At 51.2% G+C, this 19,688-nt stretch overlaps 1 protein-coding gene across 1 annotated transcript in view; it reads left to right on the top strand.

Moving 5' to 3' along the window:
* The window catches only part of KIAA1671 (KIAA1671 ortholog), a 114,203-nt gene that overhangs the window by 78,524 nt on the left and 15,991 nt on the right, over positions 1-19,688 (top strand). Inside the window, 1 exon segment of the mRNA XM_032471713.1 lies at positions 17,236-17,354. Coding sequence (XP_032327604.1) covers positions 17,236-17,354 — 119 coding nt within the window.

Below are 19,688 nucleotides of genomic sequence, written 5' to 3'. Positions count from 1 at the left end.
CGAGACGTGTTGTTCAAACAAATCCTTTGCCTGCACTTCTTTCTGGCGGGGGGCGGGGGAAGGGATCAGTCTGCCTTTCCCAGCCTTGCTCCCAGCTCACCGGCAGATCGCTGACATGTTACTTATAATGAAAACATCTGGGAACAATAGCAGTTCCCAGGGCCACGCTTGCGCCGTTGGCGGCTGTAACGCTGTTCAGAATAAGTGGAAGCGAGGAAGGTAATGTCGGAGGACGAGGAGACGCTAGGCGGCCCAGGTTTCACTCCTGTGGGTCCCCAGGGAAGGTCACTTCCCTTTGACCTTGGTTCCTCATCTGAAAAATGGGATCCTGACCATGGATAACATGCTTCCCAGAAAATTGGAAGCTCCCCAGTTTGGTTTTCATTGGAATTGTATTTGGATCACATTTATGAATGCACCCAATCATGGGTCTCCATGTAGACAGTCGGTGCCCACTCAGTGTTTGAAAATAAAAGAGAATAAAATGCAGTGGGGTCTGTTTGGGAACCGAGGATTGGGATATGCCAGGCAGACCGCAGCCCTGCCAGACCTGGCAGTGGACTGTCATCTACTCTGCTGCCCCCCGGGGATGAGGGAAGCACCTAACGCTTGTCGTGCTTAACTTGTGTTCTTATTTGGGAAGCTCCAGGGTTAAGAGTGGGCACAGGGAATGCTGGACTTAGAATAAGGTCTGGGGAAACCAGGGAGGGAGGGTTGGGGGCGCTTCAGCCTAGACTCCTGAATCAGCACACCAGGTACCAGAAAACACTGTCTGCAGTGACAACAGCGTTTATAACAACAGCCTGCCTCCGGCCCTTTGCACTGGACCGTGCCTCCTCCTGGATGTCCACCTGGCTGCCGCCCTCACCTCCTCCAGGTCTTTGCTCAAACGTCTCAAAAGAGACACCTCCCCTGATGGCCTGTTTAATGCTGCAGCTCCCCAACCACGTCCCTTCCGTGCTCCTCAGCCCCTGCCCTGCTTTCTTTTCCTCCACAACACTGATCACTTCGCAGCCTAGTCTGTAATCCACTCCGCTCTGTGTTCTGTCTGTTTCCCCCACTAGAATGTCGGCTTCCTCGGGGCGGGGGCTCACCTGCTGTTCGGTGTCTGTGCATAGTAGGTGCTCGTGTGAATGAGCGGAGGGAGGAAGGGCTTCCCGTGTGCCCGGCCTCTGCACTTACTGCTGTGTGTAATCTTTAACTGCCAGGAGAGGTGGGTTCTATTGTCCCCATTTTTATAGATGCGGACATTGGAACTTGGTTTCTAGTAATTTAGTACCTTCGCTACCTTCTTCATGTTATCCACAGTCTGGGACTTGGGCCTTCCCTCCTCCTCGCCTTCTCTCGCTCCCACTTGTCTCTTTCTTCCTTCCCTCCATCCCTCCCTACTTCCTCAGACATTCACTGAGCACCTGTATTGGGCTGGGTCCCCTGAGTTTGGCCCTGGAAAGAGGGAGGTAAACCCAATATGGCCCTGGCCCTCAGAGGCACTAGTCTCGTGGTAGGATAGTCAGAGCTGACACAGACCCCTGCCAACCAGCATCCTAAATGCTCTAGATTTATGAGTTAGGACTGCTTGCTCCCCTGTGCTGTGGCGAATTGGGTTCTGATGGTAGAGTAGGAGTTTTCCAGCAAACCAGGCAGGGACGGGAGTTCCAGGCAGAACAGCATTGCTTGTGGCAGAACCACATACAGTCCAGTCTCCCTGAAGCAGGATCCCGGCAAGGATGAGAGGCCAGTGACGCGCCTGGGAGGTGTCCTGGGGGCTGCAGGTGCCCAGCCAAGGAGCTTGGATTTTATCCAGCCGGGAAGGATGTCAGCCCAGGAGCTTCCAGAAGGTAGGAATGGTGGGTGGGCATAGCTGAAGTTTCTTCCCTGCCCGGGATTCTCTATATTGTCCTGCATCTCAGTTGCATTTCACTCCCGTAATTGCTCCGCTGTACCCTCCAGAGAATAACGGTTATAGCTAAGGCCGTATTTCCCGGAAACCGAGGATAGTCGTTGCTGCAAGAATTCTTACACTTCCTGTAAATTCCGCCAGCTCCTCTAAGGGAGTGTTGATGGGGTGGTGGCCCCACACTGATCTAAACCAACAATTCCGATAACACCTAATTCCTAAAAGCTTCTTGTGTCATTGTCTTTGGCTCTGTGTCTCCTGCTGGTTTCAGAGCCAGAGGTGATTCTGACTTAAAGCGTCATAGCAATTACGGTCATTTCCTGGGTACCTACCACATGTCAGGCGCAGCGCTCAGCACTTCCTGTGGAACATTAGCCTATGCAGTGCTGGCATCACTGCTGGACGTTGGAGGGCATCTTTGCTGTCACTGAAGCTCAGAGAGGCGAAGCAACTTACCCAGGGCCACGCAGCTTCTAAGAGCCTGAGAACCAGGACTGGAGCCTCGGTCCGTCTGCCCCAAGGGACCTGTCTACCTGACATCTCTCTTCCCTGAATCCATGTGACCTGCATGGTCTGTAGCTAACATCCCAGCCCCTCAGGGGCGAGGCGCCAACCCTTCACTTCTTTACTCCTTCTGGAATCCCCTGGAGGTGCAGAGAGGTATCAGGGAGGAAGCAAGTTATAATGCCTGGGCAGTGGTGACCAGCATCTTCCCCATTGGTCCCCCAGGTTCCTCTCTTGCCCCCTCCAGTCCATCCTGCACACAGCAGCCGGGGTGTCCTCTTCCCCTTGGTATTGTAAATTGTCCCTCCCCAAATGAAAGCCCTCCAGCAACTTTCCATGGCACTCTCAGGATAAAAATTCCTTAGTGAAGTACTCAAGGCCCTGCCTGGCCCCACCCTTGCCTCGCACCGCTCACTTCTGACTTAATACCTGAGAAATAAATGCTGGGCTCCTTGAAGTCTCCTTGTCACTTCACACCCCTATTCCTTTGCCTTAACCGCTGCTCTCCTTCCCCTGGCTAACTCCCAACTCCTCATGAAAGATTCAACACAAGAGTCACTGCCTCCAGGAAGCCTTCCTGATCTTCCCTGTGCCCTTCCTCTGGCTGCATCCAGTCCAGTCCATTGCCCTTCCTGCTCCCTGTTGAAATGATCCACTTACACATCCACTTCCCTGACTTGATTTTAAGTTGCCCCTGGGCAGATGTGTGAGGCATCTAGGCATTCTTAGCAGAGAGCTGGCATACAGTAGGTGCTGGATAAGTGCTGTTGTCCTAGGCAAGCTCTAGGCAACCCCAGCCCCCTTTCCAGTGGCTCGTGTGATGGGCGTGGTTTTTCTTCCACCTCCCCCCTCACTGGGTGGTGGCGTTGTAGAGGAGGGGCCGGATGGGAGCAACACCAACGGACCCAAGAGGGGAGCTACTCTGTTCCAGCAGCAGAGCCCCTGACGCAGTGATGCAACCCCAGTGATGACCCCTATTTGACAGAGGGGGAAACTGAGGCCCTAAGAAAGTGACTCATGAGGTCACACAGCTCATAAGAGGCATGGCCAGGGACCCGAGGTCTGACTGACCGCTGGTCCCTTCGCTGCACTGAGTGGAGGAGGCAGGTAGGGATCCAGGGCAGGCCCAGCAGGACTGGATGGTGGACGTTCTCAGGGAGGCCTGGGCTGTCCCCCCACCCCCTTCTCTAGGGCCTAATCCGCCTGCTCCTCTGTCCTCGGCTTCCTCGTATGTGTCGCCAAGGCTGGGGAGCAAGACCCTGCCCGGCTGCAGTTAAACACCTGGGCTGGGGCAAGTCTGTGTCCGTGAGAGCCCCAGCCCCAGCTCTCACTGCAACGGGAGCACGTGAAAAGGGGCTGAACAGCATCCTGCCCCCCACCCCTGGGCCAGACGCCCCCACTGCTGGCCTGCCTGGGTGTGTTCTGGGTCCTTCTCCTATTTTAAAAAAAACTACACAAACAAAACATGCTCACTATAGAGAAATAAGGTCATAGACAAGAGAGGAGAAAAGAAAGTACTCAACATACCACCCCTAGTTATATTCCTTATTCCATGTCTATATCCCACAAGTTTTCTTGCATATATATGCAAAATATATATGTATGAATGTATAGTACACACACATGCATGTATAAATATATTCATGTGCCATACATCTAAAATATATATAGACATGTGTAGCAAAATATATATGTGTATAATAATATATGCATATATAAAATAATTTATTTTGCATATATTTGCATATATTTGCTATATACATATATACATGCAAAAAATCTGTGCAATACATATACACGCCTATTTTTGCAGATAGATCAATAAAATGGAATTCTGCTACAGGAATGCTTCTGTGCCCACCTTTCTTTCACTTTTCTCTTCTACGACTAACTTCTCATGGCGTGAATGTGCACCTGCAGCCTCCTTTTCAGTAGTTACACTCTATCCCATGTCTCGGGTCACGCTCACTTTATCTAGTCAGGCCCAGCCTGATTTTTGGACCCCTGGGTTGTTTCCCATCTCTTGGCATTGTCTTTTAAATAATGCTGCAGTAGACATCGCTGGACACTCATCTTTACACACCTGCATAATCAGAATCACTTTTGGAAGATGCACAGAGCTGGTGCAGACCAGTGATCATATCCGTCTGGTGTCATCTAGACCTCGGCCTGAGCGCGTGCACACACACAGGCACATGCAAGTTGTTTCGTTCTCCCGAGTCCCCGTTCTCTCCTGTATAAAATGGAGCACCAGGTTTGCGGTCCCTTATCCACCGTCGTGAAATCCGCAAAGCTGTCATCTGCAGCAGAACTGTCTGTACCAATGGGCTGACGTCAGGTTATTAATAGTATTTACGCATGGTGGGACTGCTCACATGTTCTGCTGCAGAAATATTAATACGTTTGCTTGTGGGGTGTTGCCCTACGCCAGTGTGTATTCACCTTTTGGGGTATTTTTTTCATTATCATTCCCCAAAGGGCTTTTTAAAACATATTTTCCTTAATTGCCTTTCCATGAAAGTTTAATAATATCATAGTATTGTATCTCTGTACGTGTACTGTATGCACACCTGTGCTTTATATCAAAAATAAGTTCCCTCCCCCTGCAAGAACCAGTTTTCACTACCTTGGGGACAGAATCACGCCTATAGAGAATGTATGACCTAGACCAGTAATTCTCAACCCGGGGTAACTTTGCCCCACCAGGGACATTTGGCAGTGGCTGGAGATAGTTTGGGTTGTCACAGCTGTGGGGAGGAGGTTGCTGCTGACATCGGTGGGTGCAGAACAGGAATGCTGCTAAACGTCCCTCCAGCGCGCAGGACAGCCCTGCCCCCCGAAGCGTGTCAAGCTAGTGTGCTCTGACCCCACAGGGGGTTCCTCCCAAATGCAGTGTGCCCACTTGTTGCCTTCCTAAAATCTGAACTGTCACGAGTTTGGAATGCATCGGCCCCGGAGTTAGAAGTCAGGGCCAATGGAGCTGTGACACGAAAGCCCACTTCACAGGTTGGTGGGAAGACCCTCTGGGGGGGTGACACAGTAAAGTGTGTTTCTCAGCCCCTGGCCTCACTCACCCAGGATGATCCAGAGTGCCCAGGTGCCAGGCACCCTGGGTCCCGTGCCTCCATGCTGTCTCCACGTTGAGAAATACACGTTTGGGAGTCTTTCAAAATCCCTAGGTTTGCCTTCCAAGTCCCACTAAGTGAGGCCTGGCCCCAAGGATGCCAAGGGCCAGAAAAGCTTGCTGGAAGGCTTACACGGGCGCCAGCTCCTTCCAAATGGGCCTGTAATTTTGTTCGTGGGCTTTGACCAAGGTGCGGTGTCTGTCTGAACATGTCTTCTGGGCTCGGCCAGCGCACCATTCTTTGCAGCCAGCCGGTCAGCTGGCTTGGAGCCTGGCGTGGGGCCTGGCTCACTCCGCAGGCTTCCGAGGGTCGTCCTCAACCTGTGACCCAGTGAGTCATGTGATGCGCGGACGGGACACTACCTCAGGTAGTTCCGCCCGACTCAGGGGCTGCTAAGAGTTGGCCACAGAGACACACACCGTCCCCCCGGGCATTTTCCACGGTCTCTGGCTTCGCGGGGGCTGGACTGGGAGGCGGGGTGGATGTAGCTGTGAGTTAGAACAGGCACGCCCTGGACCCTGGGCAGGGTCTTTGAACAAAACCACAGGCTGGGCTGGGCATCGGAGGGAACAGAGCCCTGGACTCTGTCCCGGGCGATGGAATGTCGGTCCAACTGGTTTTCCTCCTGTGCTGGGGTTGTGTGCCCATCAACAAGGGAGCCTCCATGCCCATGGGTGGCAGAGAGGTCCCAGGCTCAGCCCCGCCCCCACCCAGCCCCCACTCCAGGGGAGGAGGCGCCCCATTCATGCCCGGTGCCATCTCTGCACACCAGCCCCTCATCCTCATGGTGGGTCCTCTGCCTCCCTTGCAGGGCTGCTCCCCAGGTGGATGGGACGGGGGCCGTCTGGTCCACCACGTAGCAGCCTCCACCTTTCCCCACACCTGCATTGCCTTCTCTGTTCCCCCCGACCTGTCCAATCTGACAAACTTTTCAAGGCCTGGGCCATGTCACATGTCCTCCACGAAGCCCTCTGTCACCCCGATCCTCTGTGCCCACTCTCCTCTCCCTCTGTCTGGGGCCCCGGAGGGATTTGGGTACCAGACCAGGGATAGGAAACTGTTAATCAAGGGGCCCGCAAGGACCAAGGCGTTGTCCACCCCTTGCTCTTAGTAAACTTACCTAGAACACTTGGACATCTTTCCATATCAACACTTAAAATTCTACTTTTTTTAATGGAGATTTTTTTTTTTTAATAGAGGTATTGGGGATTGAACCCAGGACCTTGCGCATGCTGAGCACCCGCTCTCCCCCTGAGCTGTACCACCCACCCCTCGACTTCATGGTTGTTACTGGCAATGCGAGATTCCCTTGCAGGGATAAACCTGTGTACAGACGCCTTCATGGGAAGGCAGCTGGGTTGTGTTCGCTCTCAACCAAAACTGGTGCTACTGCTGTGAACATCCTGGGGGGGTGTGTGTGTGTGTTATTTGTGTGTGTTTTTATGTTATCAGTATTTATTGTATAATGTGTATTGTCTGTGTTTTGTGTATATGTGTGTGTGTGTGTGTGCATTTGCGTATATGTGTCTGTATGTGATTTGTGTCTTTGTTTGCATTTGAGTGTATATGTGTCTTTTGTGGCTGTGTATTTGAGTATATATCATGTATGTGTTTATTTGTCTGTGTATGTGCGTGTGTATTTGTGTGTTTTGGGTGTACATCTGCTTGTGGATGTATTTGCATATGTGTGCGCGCATGTGTATGTGTGCGCGCATGTGTGTGTGTGCGCGCATGCGTGCGTGTCTCTGCCGGGTGAATCGCCCGAAGCAGGTGGGGTGGAGCAGTGTTAGGACATAGCAGTGGGCTCACTGCCACCGACCATGGTGGCAACGGTGGCTGTACCCTGCCAGGGGGAGATCCCGGCCGCTCTGGGGTCCTGAGGAAGTGTCAGGAGGGATGCTGGAGGATCTGGGGTCCGAAGACCGTGGAGACACACACCGGTTCCCTGCCTTCTCACTGGGTTCACACTTACTCGTCAGGGCTGCAATTCTGCCGCCTGACAAGTTGAGCCCTCGCCTGAAATAAACATGGGAGAGATGCTTTGACATGTGATGTTTCAAAAAAAAATTTTTTTTTAAATAGTCCAATTTGGCTGAGAATGTTTTAAGAATCCCTCCAAGAGGAGCCAAGTCAGGGTGGGTGGGAGCAGAGTCTATGAAGAGGAGATGCTAGGAGACATCAAAGAGGGGTGTATTTATATAGATTGTACATTTTCAACGTGTATTTTTAAAAAATTACTAACCGCGAATGTTACAGAATACAAAAAGAGGTAGAATTGAAAAAACATGTCCCCCTTTTCCCCACCCTTACCTGTCACTCAGTTCCCCTCCCAGACACAAGTGTTATTACAGCTTTCCTGTGTCCTTCTCACACATTCTGTGCATTTTCAAATATTTACGTGTGCGTTTTCTCCTCCCACAATGGCAGCCCGCTCCTGTTTTTTTTCAGCCTTTCCTTATTCACTTGACAATGTGTCTTAAAAGTCATTGCGTATCAGTACGTGTACAATTGCCTCCTTCCTTTCAATAATTAAACAGTATTCCGTGTCACAGTTGTTCCCTAATTTTAAAATATAAAAATACATTTAAAAACCCCAAATTCCCTTTCCCCTTGGCTCATCTCACCTTTGGAACTGTAGGCCTTGTCTCAATAGAACTTCAGACTGAAAAGGAAAATTGAAATTGTCTGTTCCCATGTGACAGGACCTCAGGACTTCTAGAAAGTTCTATGCCCCTCCTCCCAACACACACACAAAGTTTCCTGGTTTTTTAAGGGGATTGTCTTCCCTTCCTTGAGTACTCTCTCCTATCTTGCACCTTAAAAAAAAAAAAATCACAGTCACCAGTCCACTTTCCTGGTTTGTCAGCACTCCAAACATGGTGTTGCAGAAAAAAGATCTGTTTTTAAAAAGTAACGAAAATTAAAATTTAAGGGCACATAGGAACATAGACAGTCCTGGGATATATCGAGAGACTTTGAGTAGAGAGTTATATGGTTCATCAGCACGAGAGAGGGGGCCGGGATCCTCTGAGGGTCATTCATTCACCGATTCCTTCATTCATATATCTGTCCATGAGCAGTGGCTCCCCTGACCACTGTGGCCAGTCTCTTACCTTGGCGCTGGGGTTTGAGGGTGAGCAGACCCCCGGGCCTGCCCTCGGGGAGCTCACAGTCTGGAGGAGACCGTCCAGCAGACAGTCAGCACAGCCCAGGACAAGTTGTAGGGTAGGCTGAGCACAGGGGGCTCTCAGGGGCCCCAAGGAGAGACCCAGGCCCGCTGCAGGTGGAGGCCACCTGGGGAGGCTTCTTGGAGGAACCAATGCCTGAGCTGTATGTGTGTGTGTTTTATTGAAATATAATTGATTTAAAGTGTTGTGTTAGTTTCTGATGTACAGCATAGTGATTCAGTTATACAAACATGTACATATTCTTTTTCATTATAGGTTATTACAAGCTATTGAATATAGTTTCCTGTGCTGTAAAGTAGAACCTTGTTGTTCCTCTATTTTATATATAGTAGTTTGTATTTGCTAATTCCAAACGCCTAATTTATCCCTCCTCCCCCTCCCCCTTTGATAACCATAAGTTTGTTTTCTGTATCTATGAATCTGTTTGTAAATAAGTTCATTTCTGTCATTTTTTTAGATTCCATATATAACTGATATCATACGATATTTGTCTTTGTCTGACTTACTTCACTTAGTATGGCAATCTCCAGGTCCATCCACATGGCTGCAAATGGCATTGTTTTGTTCTTTTTTATGTCTGAGTAGTATTCCATTGTATAAATACACCACAACTTCTTTATCCAGTCATCTGTTGATGAACATTTAGGTTGCTTCCATGTCTTGGCTATTGTAAATAGTGCCACTGTGAACATTGGGGTGCATGTGTCTTTTCGAATTAGAGTTTTCTCCAGGTAGATGCCCTGGAGTGGGATTGCTGGATCACATGGTAACTCTATTTTTAGTTTTTGGAGGAATCTCCATATTGTTCTTCATAGTCGCTGCACCAAATTGCATTCCCACCAACAGGGCAGGAGGGTTCCCTTTTCTCCATGCCCTCTCCAGCATTTACCGATTATGGCTTTTCAATGATGGCCATTCCGACCAGTGTGAGGTGATACCTCATTGTAGTCTGGATTTGCATTTCTGAGCTGCGTTTTAAGGACACATTCCAAACAGGCCTGGGGCCAGCACTGGCCAGCGGCTGACCAACTGTACCAGGGTCTCCCCGAGGGGCATCTCCTGGGTTGGGAGGACAGCAGGGGCTGGTGGACTGGGGCGTAACTGGCCGTAGACTCGGAGCCGCCTGCGTTTGACTTGGGCTCCTTCAGTCACTCCTGAGGCCTCGGGCAGCTTGCTTCACTTCTCTGTGCTTTGGTCTTCTCATCTGAAAAGTGGGGTTAATAACAGCACCTGCCTCTTAGGCTGTGGGATAGGGCTAATCGCGGCAGCTTGGCAAGCAGTAGGGCCGCATCCGTGTCTCTTATTGTTGTTCCTATTCATCTGTGAAATGGGCGTATTAAAAGCAACTCCTCTAGGAATTAACCTTGACAGTGCACGTAAGGAGTTTGATGTGATGCCAGATGCATGGTTGGTGCTCCTCACATGTTCCCAGTTGTCACCATTCTTACTGCCTCCTTGCCCACCTCTGACATCCAGAGCGCAGGCCCCAGGGTGGCCGCTGGGCTTCTGGAGCCTGAGCCCCCTGCCCAGCTGTCCTTTCTGTTTATAGACTCAGAGGCGGCGGCCCTTCCCGGAGCCCTGCGGGGCACTCCCGCCCAGAACCAGACAGGCCTCCTGAGGACCAGCTGCCCGCGTGTGTTCCCGTCACTTTGGGTGACACACTTGCCCCTTGGGGATGGCACGTCTCAGCCAGAGCTATCATTATGCCTGGTTTGGCCCTCGAAGGTGGCAGGTCTGCCAGGCAGGCCACTCGGTGGTCGAGGGGGAGCAGCCAGCTCATGTCCTGGTTGAGGGAGGTCCCAAGGGGTCTGGTTAAGGAAGCCCCTTTGCTCTCAGCTGAATGATAGGGCTGTCAGGCCTCCTTAGGGCCCGGTAGCACATTGTTAGAGTGTTTGTTTAAATAATGTGTTCTGGGAACTAAGCCAGCAGACATCATTGCCATCAGGTCAAATGGAATCTATTCCACACTTACCACGTGCCAGGTGTGTGCAGCTCTCACCAGACATCTTACAGAATCCCCCCAATGCCCCAAGCACCCTCCTCACCCCCATTTTACAGATGGGAAAAGTGAGGTTTTGGAGAGATTCACTCCCAGCTAGCAAAAGGCAGAGCTGGTCTGCCCCATCTCAGAGCCAGTCCCACCTCCAACTTGTCAGAGCCTCGGGGTAGATTAATTTCCCATCTGCAACCTAAAAACTTGTGCTTTATGTTGAGAATCCCTCGGCACTGCTAGCTTCTCCATGGAGTGTTTATGAAAATGGATTTTATTCAAGACTTGAACAGCCTCATTTCATCATCTGTCAGGTGGGCGAACCCAGCAGTGGTGTGAACACTCCAAATGGGCACTCGTTTAACGGGGAACGAACCAAACCCTCCTCCCCAGGAAACAGCAGGCGGCTCACACCGGCCGGCGTGGAGAACTCCAGACACTAGCCAGCAGGCAGAGTGAGCAGTCAAGCAGCGGAGGGCCACTGAGACCTGCCATCCCTGACCGCTAAGTCACCGAGAGCATTAAGATGGCAGAGTGAACGGTCATAATGATCATCAGCGCTTACAATCATGGTAGCCCCGATGTTGTTGCTCAGCTGCGGTGTAAGTCTGACCCGGGCACAGGCGGGGAGGTGCCACCAGGCCCCAGGGGCACTGGGACACAGCAAGTGTCCACGGAGCTCCCTGCACAGCTGAGGGTGTCCAGTTGCAGGGGGGAGGGGGCGCATAGCTTGGATTGCTCGGAATTGCCCCGTCAGCTGTGGGCCACCCAGCGCCGTCCTGACTCAGGCCTCCTTCCTGGGCGGATGTGTCAGACATCCCAGAATACTCGCAGGCGTTAAGCTTTTCTCTTTTCCCCGCCCCCCCCCCCCCGACAACATGGCCTTTTCTGGTTAAGGAGCTCATACCTACTGACTGCAGAAAAAGTTATTTTCAGAAACATATTCCTCCAAAAAAATATGTATCCAACAAGTACTATAAGCCTGGCATGGGGGGCAGCCGTGGGTAAAATAGTCCCCATTTTCATGCCGCTGACCGTCTAAAGGGATCCGCCAACCCCTCATGGGCCAAGTCCAGCCCGCCACCTGTTTTGTCAATAAAGTTTTATTGGAACACAGTCATGCGTTTACTGGGACACAGCATTGTCTGCGCTGCTCCCGTGGTGACAGTGGCAAAGGCTGGATAGTTGGGACAGAGACCCCATGGCCCACAAAGCAAACAAAGGGCCCCCTTCTGATCTGTTCTTTAGTTCACGATGTGGACCGCACGACAGTGTTGGGGGTATGATTTAATTACTCTTATTTAATTGTATCATCGGATGATATGGGGATAGAAAATCGCAAGTGTTGGAAACTAAGTAAAAATCGTCATCAGTAATAGAAAGACAGCCTGTTTGCTCATCACAGGCCATTACCGCTGGTAACCGTTCTGCTGTGGAAGCGTCCGGAGATTTCCTTTGCTTATTCTCAACGTTCGCTTACGTATTTGCTTTTACAAAGCTGGCATTGTTAGCACACATGCTGTTACGTTGTTTTTTTTTTTCTTTTTCTTTTTTAATGTTTGCTCATATAGGGCAGACATCTTTCTGCGACAGTGAATGATCCTTCCGAACATCATTTTCCTGGGCTGCGTTTATTTTCCATCGTGTGGATAGACCATCTTGTGTTTCACCAGTCCCTGTCTTATTGGTCATTTCTATTATTTTGCAATGATATTTCTAATATTTTGCAGTATTTGCTCTCCTGGAGGGGAAGTGTGCATGTTTGCAGATCTTGGTGAGCGTGTCCAAGGATTTTCTTGAGATAAATTTCTGGAACTGAAATTGCTGAGTTAAGGTTATGCACATTTTAAATTTCAGGACCATGTGTTGCAGCTTGTTTAAGCACATCCCTCGGAGGCATCTGTTAGCCTGGTCTCCCCAGCCTGGGTGTCACAGAGCTGTCCATCGTAGGTCCTGGCGTGAGGCAGTCGTGTTTACCTGCAAGACGACAGCCTGGAATTTCCACCCATCACAAGCTTGGGGCTTGGTGAGCTAGTCCCAGCAAGCGGTTTTTAAACCTGCCAAGATCTCGAGGCTTTTAAAGAGCATTTTAATATGCATTTCGTCATCTGAGTCTCTTTTTTTTAATTTCTTAAAAAAAAATTTTGAGGGGTGCAATTAGGTTTATTTATTTAATTATTTTTTTAACAGAGGTACTGGGGATTGAACCCAGGACCTTGTGTGTGCTAAGCATGTGCTCTGCCACTTGAACTATACCTTCCCCACTCCTCATCTGAGTCTCTTGAAGCATCCTGGAAAATGTGGGGGGAAGCTGAAGGAGCCCTGAGGTAGGGGCCCAGAAAGCTGGGCTCCAGCCCCCACAGCTCTGCCTCTCACTCACTGTGAGCAGTCCCTGTCCCTGAGCCACAGCTTATCATCTGAAAAAGTTTATCATCTTTAAAAGTTCAACTGAATGGACTCAAGGGTCCTTGGAGAGCTACATGTTTAAGATGTGATGACTTCATGAGACAACTGACAACTGAAATTTGGACTGTGGGTGGTTGATCTCCATCGAGGGTGCATGTCAAGAACCAGCGTGTGACCCGATGGGGGACTAACTTGGACGAGTGTTCCTCAGACAGCTCTTCTCTTTAGTCCTTCGTGTGTTTTCAGACTACCTTGCAGACACCTACTGGCCTGCAGACAGCGAGGGCTTTTATAGCAGCCTGCCAGGCGACACTAAATTGGAAGAACACCTTGCCTTATAGATAATTTAAAAACCTGACTTTCAGAAAGTCTTTAGAAGAATGCTGGCCTCCACACCCCGAGTCTGGCTGTAGGCGGTGGATGGAGAAGCCACCAGGGATTCCAGATCCCTGAGCATGAATCTTTAAACCTCTGCAGGAGGGCCCACGACTGGGAATGCATGGAAGCCAGTGTGTTTTTGCCGAGCACCGTCTGTCTACCCACCCCCTGCCACCCAGAGCCGTCCAAAGGAGGTCAGGAAGCCTTCCCCCGCCTCCCGCCCTGATTCTGCACTCAGCATCCTACAGAACTTGCTGTTCTGATTTCCAGAGGCCCCACCTGCAGATCCCTTCCTCCATCACTCAGCCCTGAGAGAGCCCTGTCTCTTGAGGGTTCTGAGGACCCAAGAAGAATCACACTTTGCCCGGGGTCCTTCTCCTCCCCGATTCTGGGGAGGGCCATGCACGTGGCTCTGATCACATCGGCTCCTGTCTCCTGAGCACCTGTGACGTGCGAGGCTCCAAGCTGAATGCTTTCGAGGGATTGTCTCCTTGAAGCCTCAAAACAAGCCTTGTTTTTTCCATTGAGGAAACTGAGACCTGAGTGGGTGGGGTCCCTTGGCCAGGCCACCCAGCTGGGGCAGGGCAGAGACAGCAACCCTCCGCCTCCACACCCTGGGCTGTAAGCTGTCCCTGAGCAGTCACCCCTCTGCCTCCTGCTGAGCTCAGCACCCAGGCCACAGGCTCAGCACCCAGCTCGCGGCTGGGGACAAGGACGTCAAGGCCACTGGAAGCAACCCCCAGGCCCTGACCTCTGGCCCTCAGCTCTGACCCAAGTGGGGGACTGAGTTAGGGAGTGACTGATTCTGTGACATCTTTGAAAACAGTAAGCAGCTGGGAGCAAGCTCAGAGGACCACTTCCATTCCTGGGTCTCAGGGGGCGATTCTCTTAAGGGTGGCGGGCATCTGAGCATGTCAGGCGACCTTTCAAGGCGAGAACATCCAAGGTTCCCCAGCTGGGGACTGACTTCATCTCTAAAGTATGCCAACAGCCAGCCCCGCGTACTACCGTGTGCTTGCAGGTTACGCGACTGTCCCAAGGCTCACTCACTCATCGGGAGCCAAAGCCTTTAACACACGCTACCCCTCAACCATGTGATTCTCTGCCAAGGGAGCTCTCTTGTGGGGAACAAGCAGAGATGTGTCACTCTAGCCCCAAGGATGCGCATCATATTGTTGATTGTAGCAGTGAGCAAAGGAGGGAGGGGATAGCTCAGTGGTAGAGCACATGCTTAGCATGCACGAGGTCCTGGGTTCAATCCCCGGTACCTCCGTTAAATAAATGAATGAATGAATTAATTAATTAATACCTCCCCCCCTTCAAAATAAAAGGAAAAAAAAATTTTTTTTTAAACGGTGAATAATCATCAGCAGCCTAAATGCCCCGACACTTGGAACTGGTTAAACGAACAGTGCTGCGTCCAGGCAGTGGAATAGTCTTCAACCGTTAACAATGATGGTCTGGATGACTTGACCCAGAGGAAATTCTGGGCAGGATTATGCCAGAATATGGTCACTGGATGATGGGTGATTTGAAAATGTTATTTGTGTTTTTCTGTAATTTCTAAACATTTTACAATGTGCATGTGTGATTAAGGTAACGAGAACAAGAAAAGAAATCTACAGACAGTGAAATTAGGGCGTGTGAGTGTGGCCGTTTACCCAAGGTGACTGAGGGGTTTATTCTGATACTTGGAGGTCCTTGCACACACCTCACCCACAGCATCCTCCTGGACCTCATGGGGTATGCAACTGTCCCCAAAAGATGAGAGAAAGAGAATGGGGAAGGGGGTGAGCATTTATTGGGTGTTTTCTGAATGCCAGGCCCTGGGAGCTGTCACATGGGTCCTCTCACTGCAAACATGCCCTTGGGGTACTATCATTTCCTCACTGAATCCTTGCCACGTGCCTCAGAGAGGGAGACAAAAGCCCTGAGGTCACACAGCAAAGCTTTCTCCCCGAGGTGCGTGCATTCCACGGGACCACATACACTTGCTCCATTAAGGATGATTCCATTGAAGCTGCGAAGGGGGGCGCCCCCACTACCTGGGAGGAAGGGACAGTCAGCCCGCCTCCACTAAGCACCTGCTGGGTGCCAGGCAGGCTCTGGCTGAAGAGCAAAGATGATGGAGCGGCCGGTCTTAAAGGGTGCCTCCACCGAGTCACAGAATCTCAGGGGCTTTGTCTTTGTTGTGACCTGCACCCCCGGTTCCCCAGTGCCTGGCACATAGTAGGTGCTCAGGAAATGTCTGTTGTGTAAATAACTTATTCATCAACTTTACCTGGAACAACGAGTCCAGAGTGGGCAGGAGGAGTCGAGGGGAAGGCGAGACCACTGTCTGTGGGCTGTTGCTGTGGCTTCGGTGGGGAAGGATAGAGAGGAAGGGGGGACAGCACAAGCAAAGCCAGAGGCTGAAATTGTGAGGACTGCTTGGGATGTGGTTGGTAGTTTGGGGCGGGTGGGATGGAGGACCCATTGGGGGCAGGGGTGGGAGATGGGACTGGACAGGAAATTTGGGGCTCAATTGTAGGGGTGTTGGATCTTAGCAGGAGGACCATAGGGAGCCATCGAAGGTTTTTGAGCAGGAGATGCACACTTGAAGCATATTCCAGCAGAATATCCTCCTGACCTCAAACGGATACTCAAGTGGATAACCCTATTGGTTTTTCTGGAATTGGGGCAAAGTTGCTCTCACCCCCGCCCCCATCCCCCCCGTTCCCTACACATTCCTTATCCACTGGCCCCAAGTCTTCAAGAGATGGTGGCTGGGAACATCCTTCAAAGCTCAGAAGTGAAAGCCATTTAATTGCTCTTGTGCCAATGGCCACCCAAAGGGTGGGAGTTTGGGTTCTGCCTTGAGCACTCCAGCTGCTCCCCAGTCAATAACGCAGGGGCCCAAGCAGTGGCCGGTTCAGTAGTCAGTCACCAGGAACAGGCTTTTAGTTTCCAAGTGAACAAATTGGGGAAGCCAGCGGTTTGGTCATTTGATGGAGATCTGCTGCTGCCAGGCACCAGACTGGGCCCTGCGGCCAGTGCCATGGATACCAGGACCCTCTCCTAGAGCCCAGGGACCAGTAACTGACAGGTGGTGACTAGAACCAGGGACCCAGGCTTGCAGTCCAAGCCCCCTGCCCGGGTTTAAGTTCCACCTCCCCATTTACTGGCTGTTTGATTTAGGGCATGTCACTTCACCTCTCTAAGCCTCAACGTTCTCATCTGTAAAATGGGGATTGTAATGAGCCCTACCTCATGGGATTGCTGTGGCACCGCAGCTCAGCGAGGCAATACACAAACAGCTTGGTCGACCCCGGGCACAAGTTCAGTGCCCCGTGGAAACTGTGCTGGGTGATGCTGACGGGGGAAGCCGGGGACAGGGGACGGGTTGGGGAGTACCCCAACCAGACTGATAAGTCCTGGGAGCGCTGAAGACAGAGAGAAGTCTGGCCTGGCAGGGGCAGCACCTGGGTAGGGTGGCACCCACGAAGGATGCTGCGTGCTGGGTGGGTGACCCCTTCATGCCAGTATTCATTCCCAGCTTTGTTACTGACAGTCCTTCATCCTGCATGTCTTGGGAAAATCCAGATTACTGGTCACCCAGGCCCCCAGCCCAGACATTTGGGGCCACTTCTGAGAGCAGTAGAGAGCTGGGGTGGGCTTGAGCTGGGGGCGATGCAATGTGATTTATGTCAGCTGGGACCACGTTCCGAGCATTTTCCCTTGATGGAAGCCTCTGGTTTGTCCTTGCAGGACCAGCTGAAACAGTGTTTCTCCAGGCGGACCCCTGAGGCCAAGGACACTGACACGCTCGTGCAGGAAGCCGACAGCCAGTATGGGACGTGGACAGACCAGCACCAAAGCGGGGAGAGGTAGGGTGTGTGGGGCGGGGCCTCCGGGCGGGAGTCAGTGTGGCCCACCCCTCTCCTGATTTCCGTGTGACTGAGTTGAACCTGTTTTGTCTGTACCTGGAAGAGTAAACCGTTCTTTTTGTAAAAACAGAAATTTTTACAAAGTACCAAAAAATTATTTTTAAAAAATGATATATGAAATGCCCAGAATAGGCAAATCCAGAGAGAAAGCATATTCATGGTTGCCAGGGGCTGGAGGAATAGGGATTTACTGCTCAACAGGTACCAGGTTTCCTTTTCGGGTGATGGAGATGTTCTAGAACACAGGGTGGTGATGGCTGCCCGGCTCTGGGAGGGTGCCAGTCAGATTCACGTTACATGTACTTTACTGTCATGAAACAAAATTAACAAAGAAAAAAAAAACCACCTCTAACCCCAGCACACAGATACAACTTTCATTAATGTTTTTTGTTGTAAGTTTTTCTAGACTGACTTCTGTATATAGTGTGTGTTTACAGATACAGGAGCATACGATACATGTTGCTTTATAAGCCATGTCTGATTTAATATCACCCCAATTAGTAGCTTGTGGGGCCCCTCAGGTCCCAGCCCCTGACTGGGAGGGAAATTATGACTTGGTACCTGAAGATTACTGAGAGTCACCTGGATCAGGAGACAGGCAGGTCTGAATTCCAGCCCCACCCTAACTGGCCATGGGGTCCTGGGTAAATTAGTTATGTTTTCCAGATTCCACACTCCTCCTCCACAGACAGGGAATGATGCTTGTAAAAACAGCCAGGATTTATTGAGTGGACGGGCCAAGCACTGTTGTAAGCACTGAGACATAACATTTAACCCCATCACCCCATCTTGCAGAGGCAAAGACTGAGACACATGGGGCTGTCAGGAAGGTAACCTGTGCAGCCATTGGCATATTTCCAGGCACACAGGGGGAGCCTGATACATTGTACCTGTTCATTTTTTTAATACAATTTTCTTCTCGCCCTTGGGTGGGATTGAACACAGTAGCAGCGTCGTGGACCCCCAGGGTGGACCTGTCGTGTTCTCAGCTCACGCCTTCCCCCGCCACGGGCTGCAGGATCACACGGTCTTTTGAAGTCAGAGGTTCCCGGGTTGGCGCAGCATGGCCAATCAGCAGTTGTGTCACTGTGTTACTCAGTTTTCTCATCTGTGGGTGTCATGCCCGTGGATACGGTGTGTCCGTGGCTGAGCTGGACTCAAACGCATGTCTCCCCTCCTCTTCCCTCTCCCCCCCGACCCGCCCTAGTCAGGAGCAGTCACATCCCTCTGCTGGGTTATGACCCATAGCAGCCATTGATACTAAAGTTGGGTGGAGGCTGATGGAATTGGAAATGGGTAAGAAAAAGAGAAAGGGAAGTACAGGTTTCTTACAGTACCTTTTTGTTTTGGAGGCTTTTTGTTTTCTTTGCAGCTCCATGATTTGTGTTTAGTTGATAAGCTTACTTGAATCTCAGTAGACTGCTCCTGCGGGAGCTCTGGACTGCGAGTCTGGAAGCCTGGGCCCTGGGTTTGCTGTCCCTGTGTGACTCTGGGACTCCCCTTCTCCCTCTGGGGCTGCATCCTCCCAGCTCTGATAGGGAGCTAGGTGAGATCTTAGGTGGCCACTGGGATGTGGCATCACCCCCCCCCCGTCCTGGCATCGCCCCCTCCTGTCTCCCAGAGGTACTGCGGCTCCTCCTCCTGGGAAAGGCCCAGGAGCCACTGTGCTCCCAGCCCTGTGCAGCAGCGCCACCTGCTGCCTCCTCAGTGGCATTTCCCCCATTTTTTGTGGATTTGCCTCAATCCCACCCCACACCCCAACATCTCGCCTATTCCAAGTAGTAAAATCCTCCCAGAGCTGACAAAAAGCATAGCTGTGTTCCTACAGTGAAATATCAGTACACTGGGCTTGAAGGTTCTGCCCCAGGGTGCAGTTCAGGGATCTTTCCGGGCCGATCGGGGAGGTGGTGTCAGGTGTGCCCGTCTCCCCGTCCTCAGGGTAAGGCTTCCCTGTACTCTTGACTTTGGAATCTTTTTAATGGGAGGAGCAGGGAGCCTTTTTAATTTAATGGCTTGCTTTGTTTATAAATTTTCTATCTTGTGTGGTTCCAATTATCCAAGTGGCTCTGGGAATACATTATCATGGGAACAAATTCCGAAAGGAGGAGAGGGTCATGGACGTGGGTTCTGGAGTCTGGTCCGCCCCCCTGGGGAAGCCGCTTCACATCTCTGTGCCTCGGTTTCCTCATCTTCAGCGAGGTTAATATTTCATTTCATGAAGTTAATCCTACCTCGTAGGGTTGTGGAGATCAGATTGTGGAGACAGTTCTTAGG

The sequence above is a fragment of the Camelus ferus genome, chromosome 32 (genome assembly GCF_009834535.1).
Source record: "Camelus ferus isolate YT-003-E chromosome 32, BCGSAC_Cfer_1.0, whole genome shotgun sequence".
In the NCBI taxonomy this organism is placed as follows: domain Eukaryota; kingdom Metazoa; phylum Chordata; class Mammalia; order Artiodactyla; family Camelidae; genus Camelus; species Camelus ferus.
This window is presented reverse-complemented; position numbering and strand designations above follow the sequence as displayed.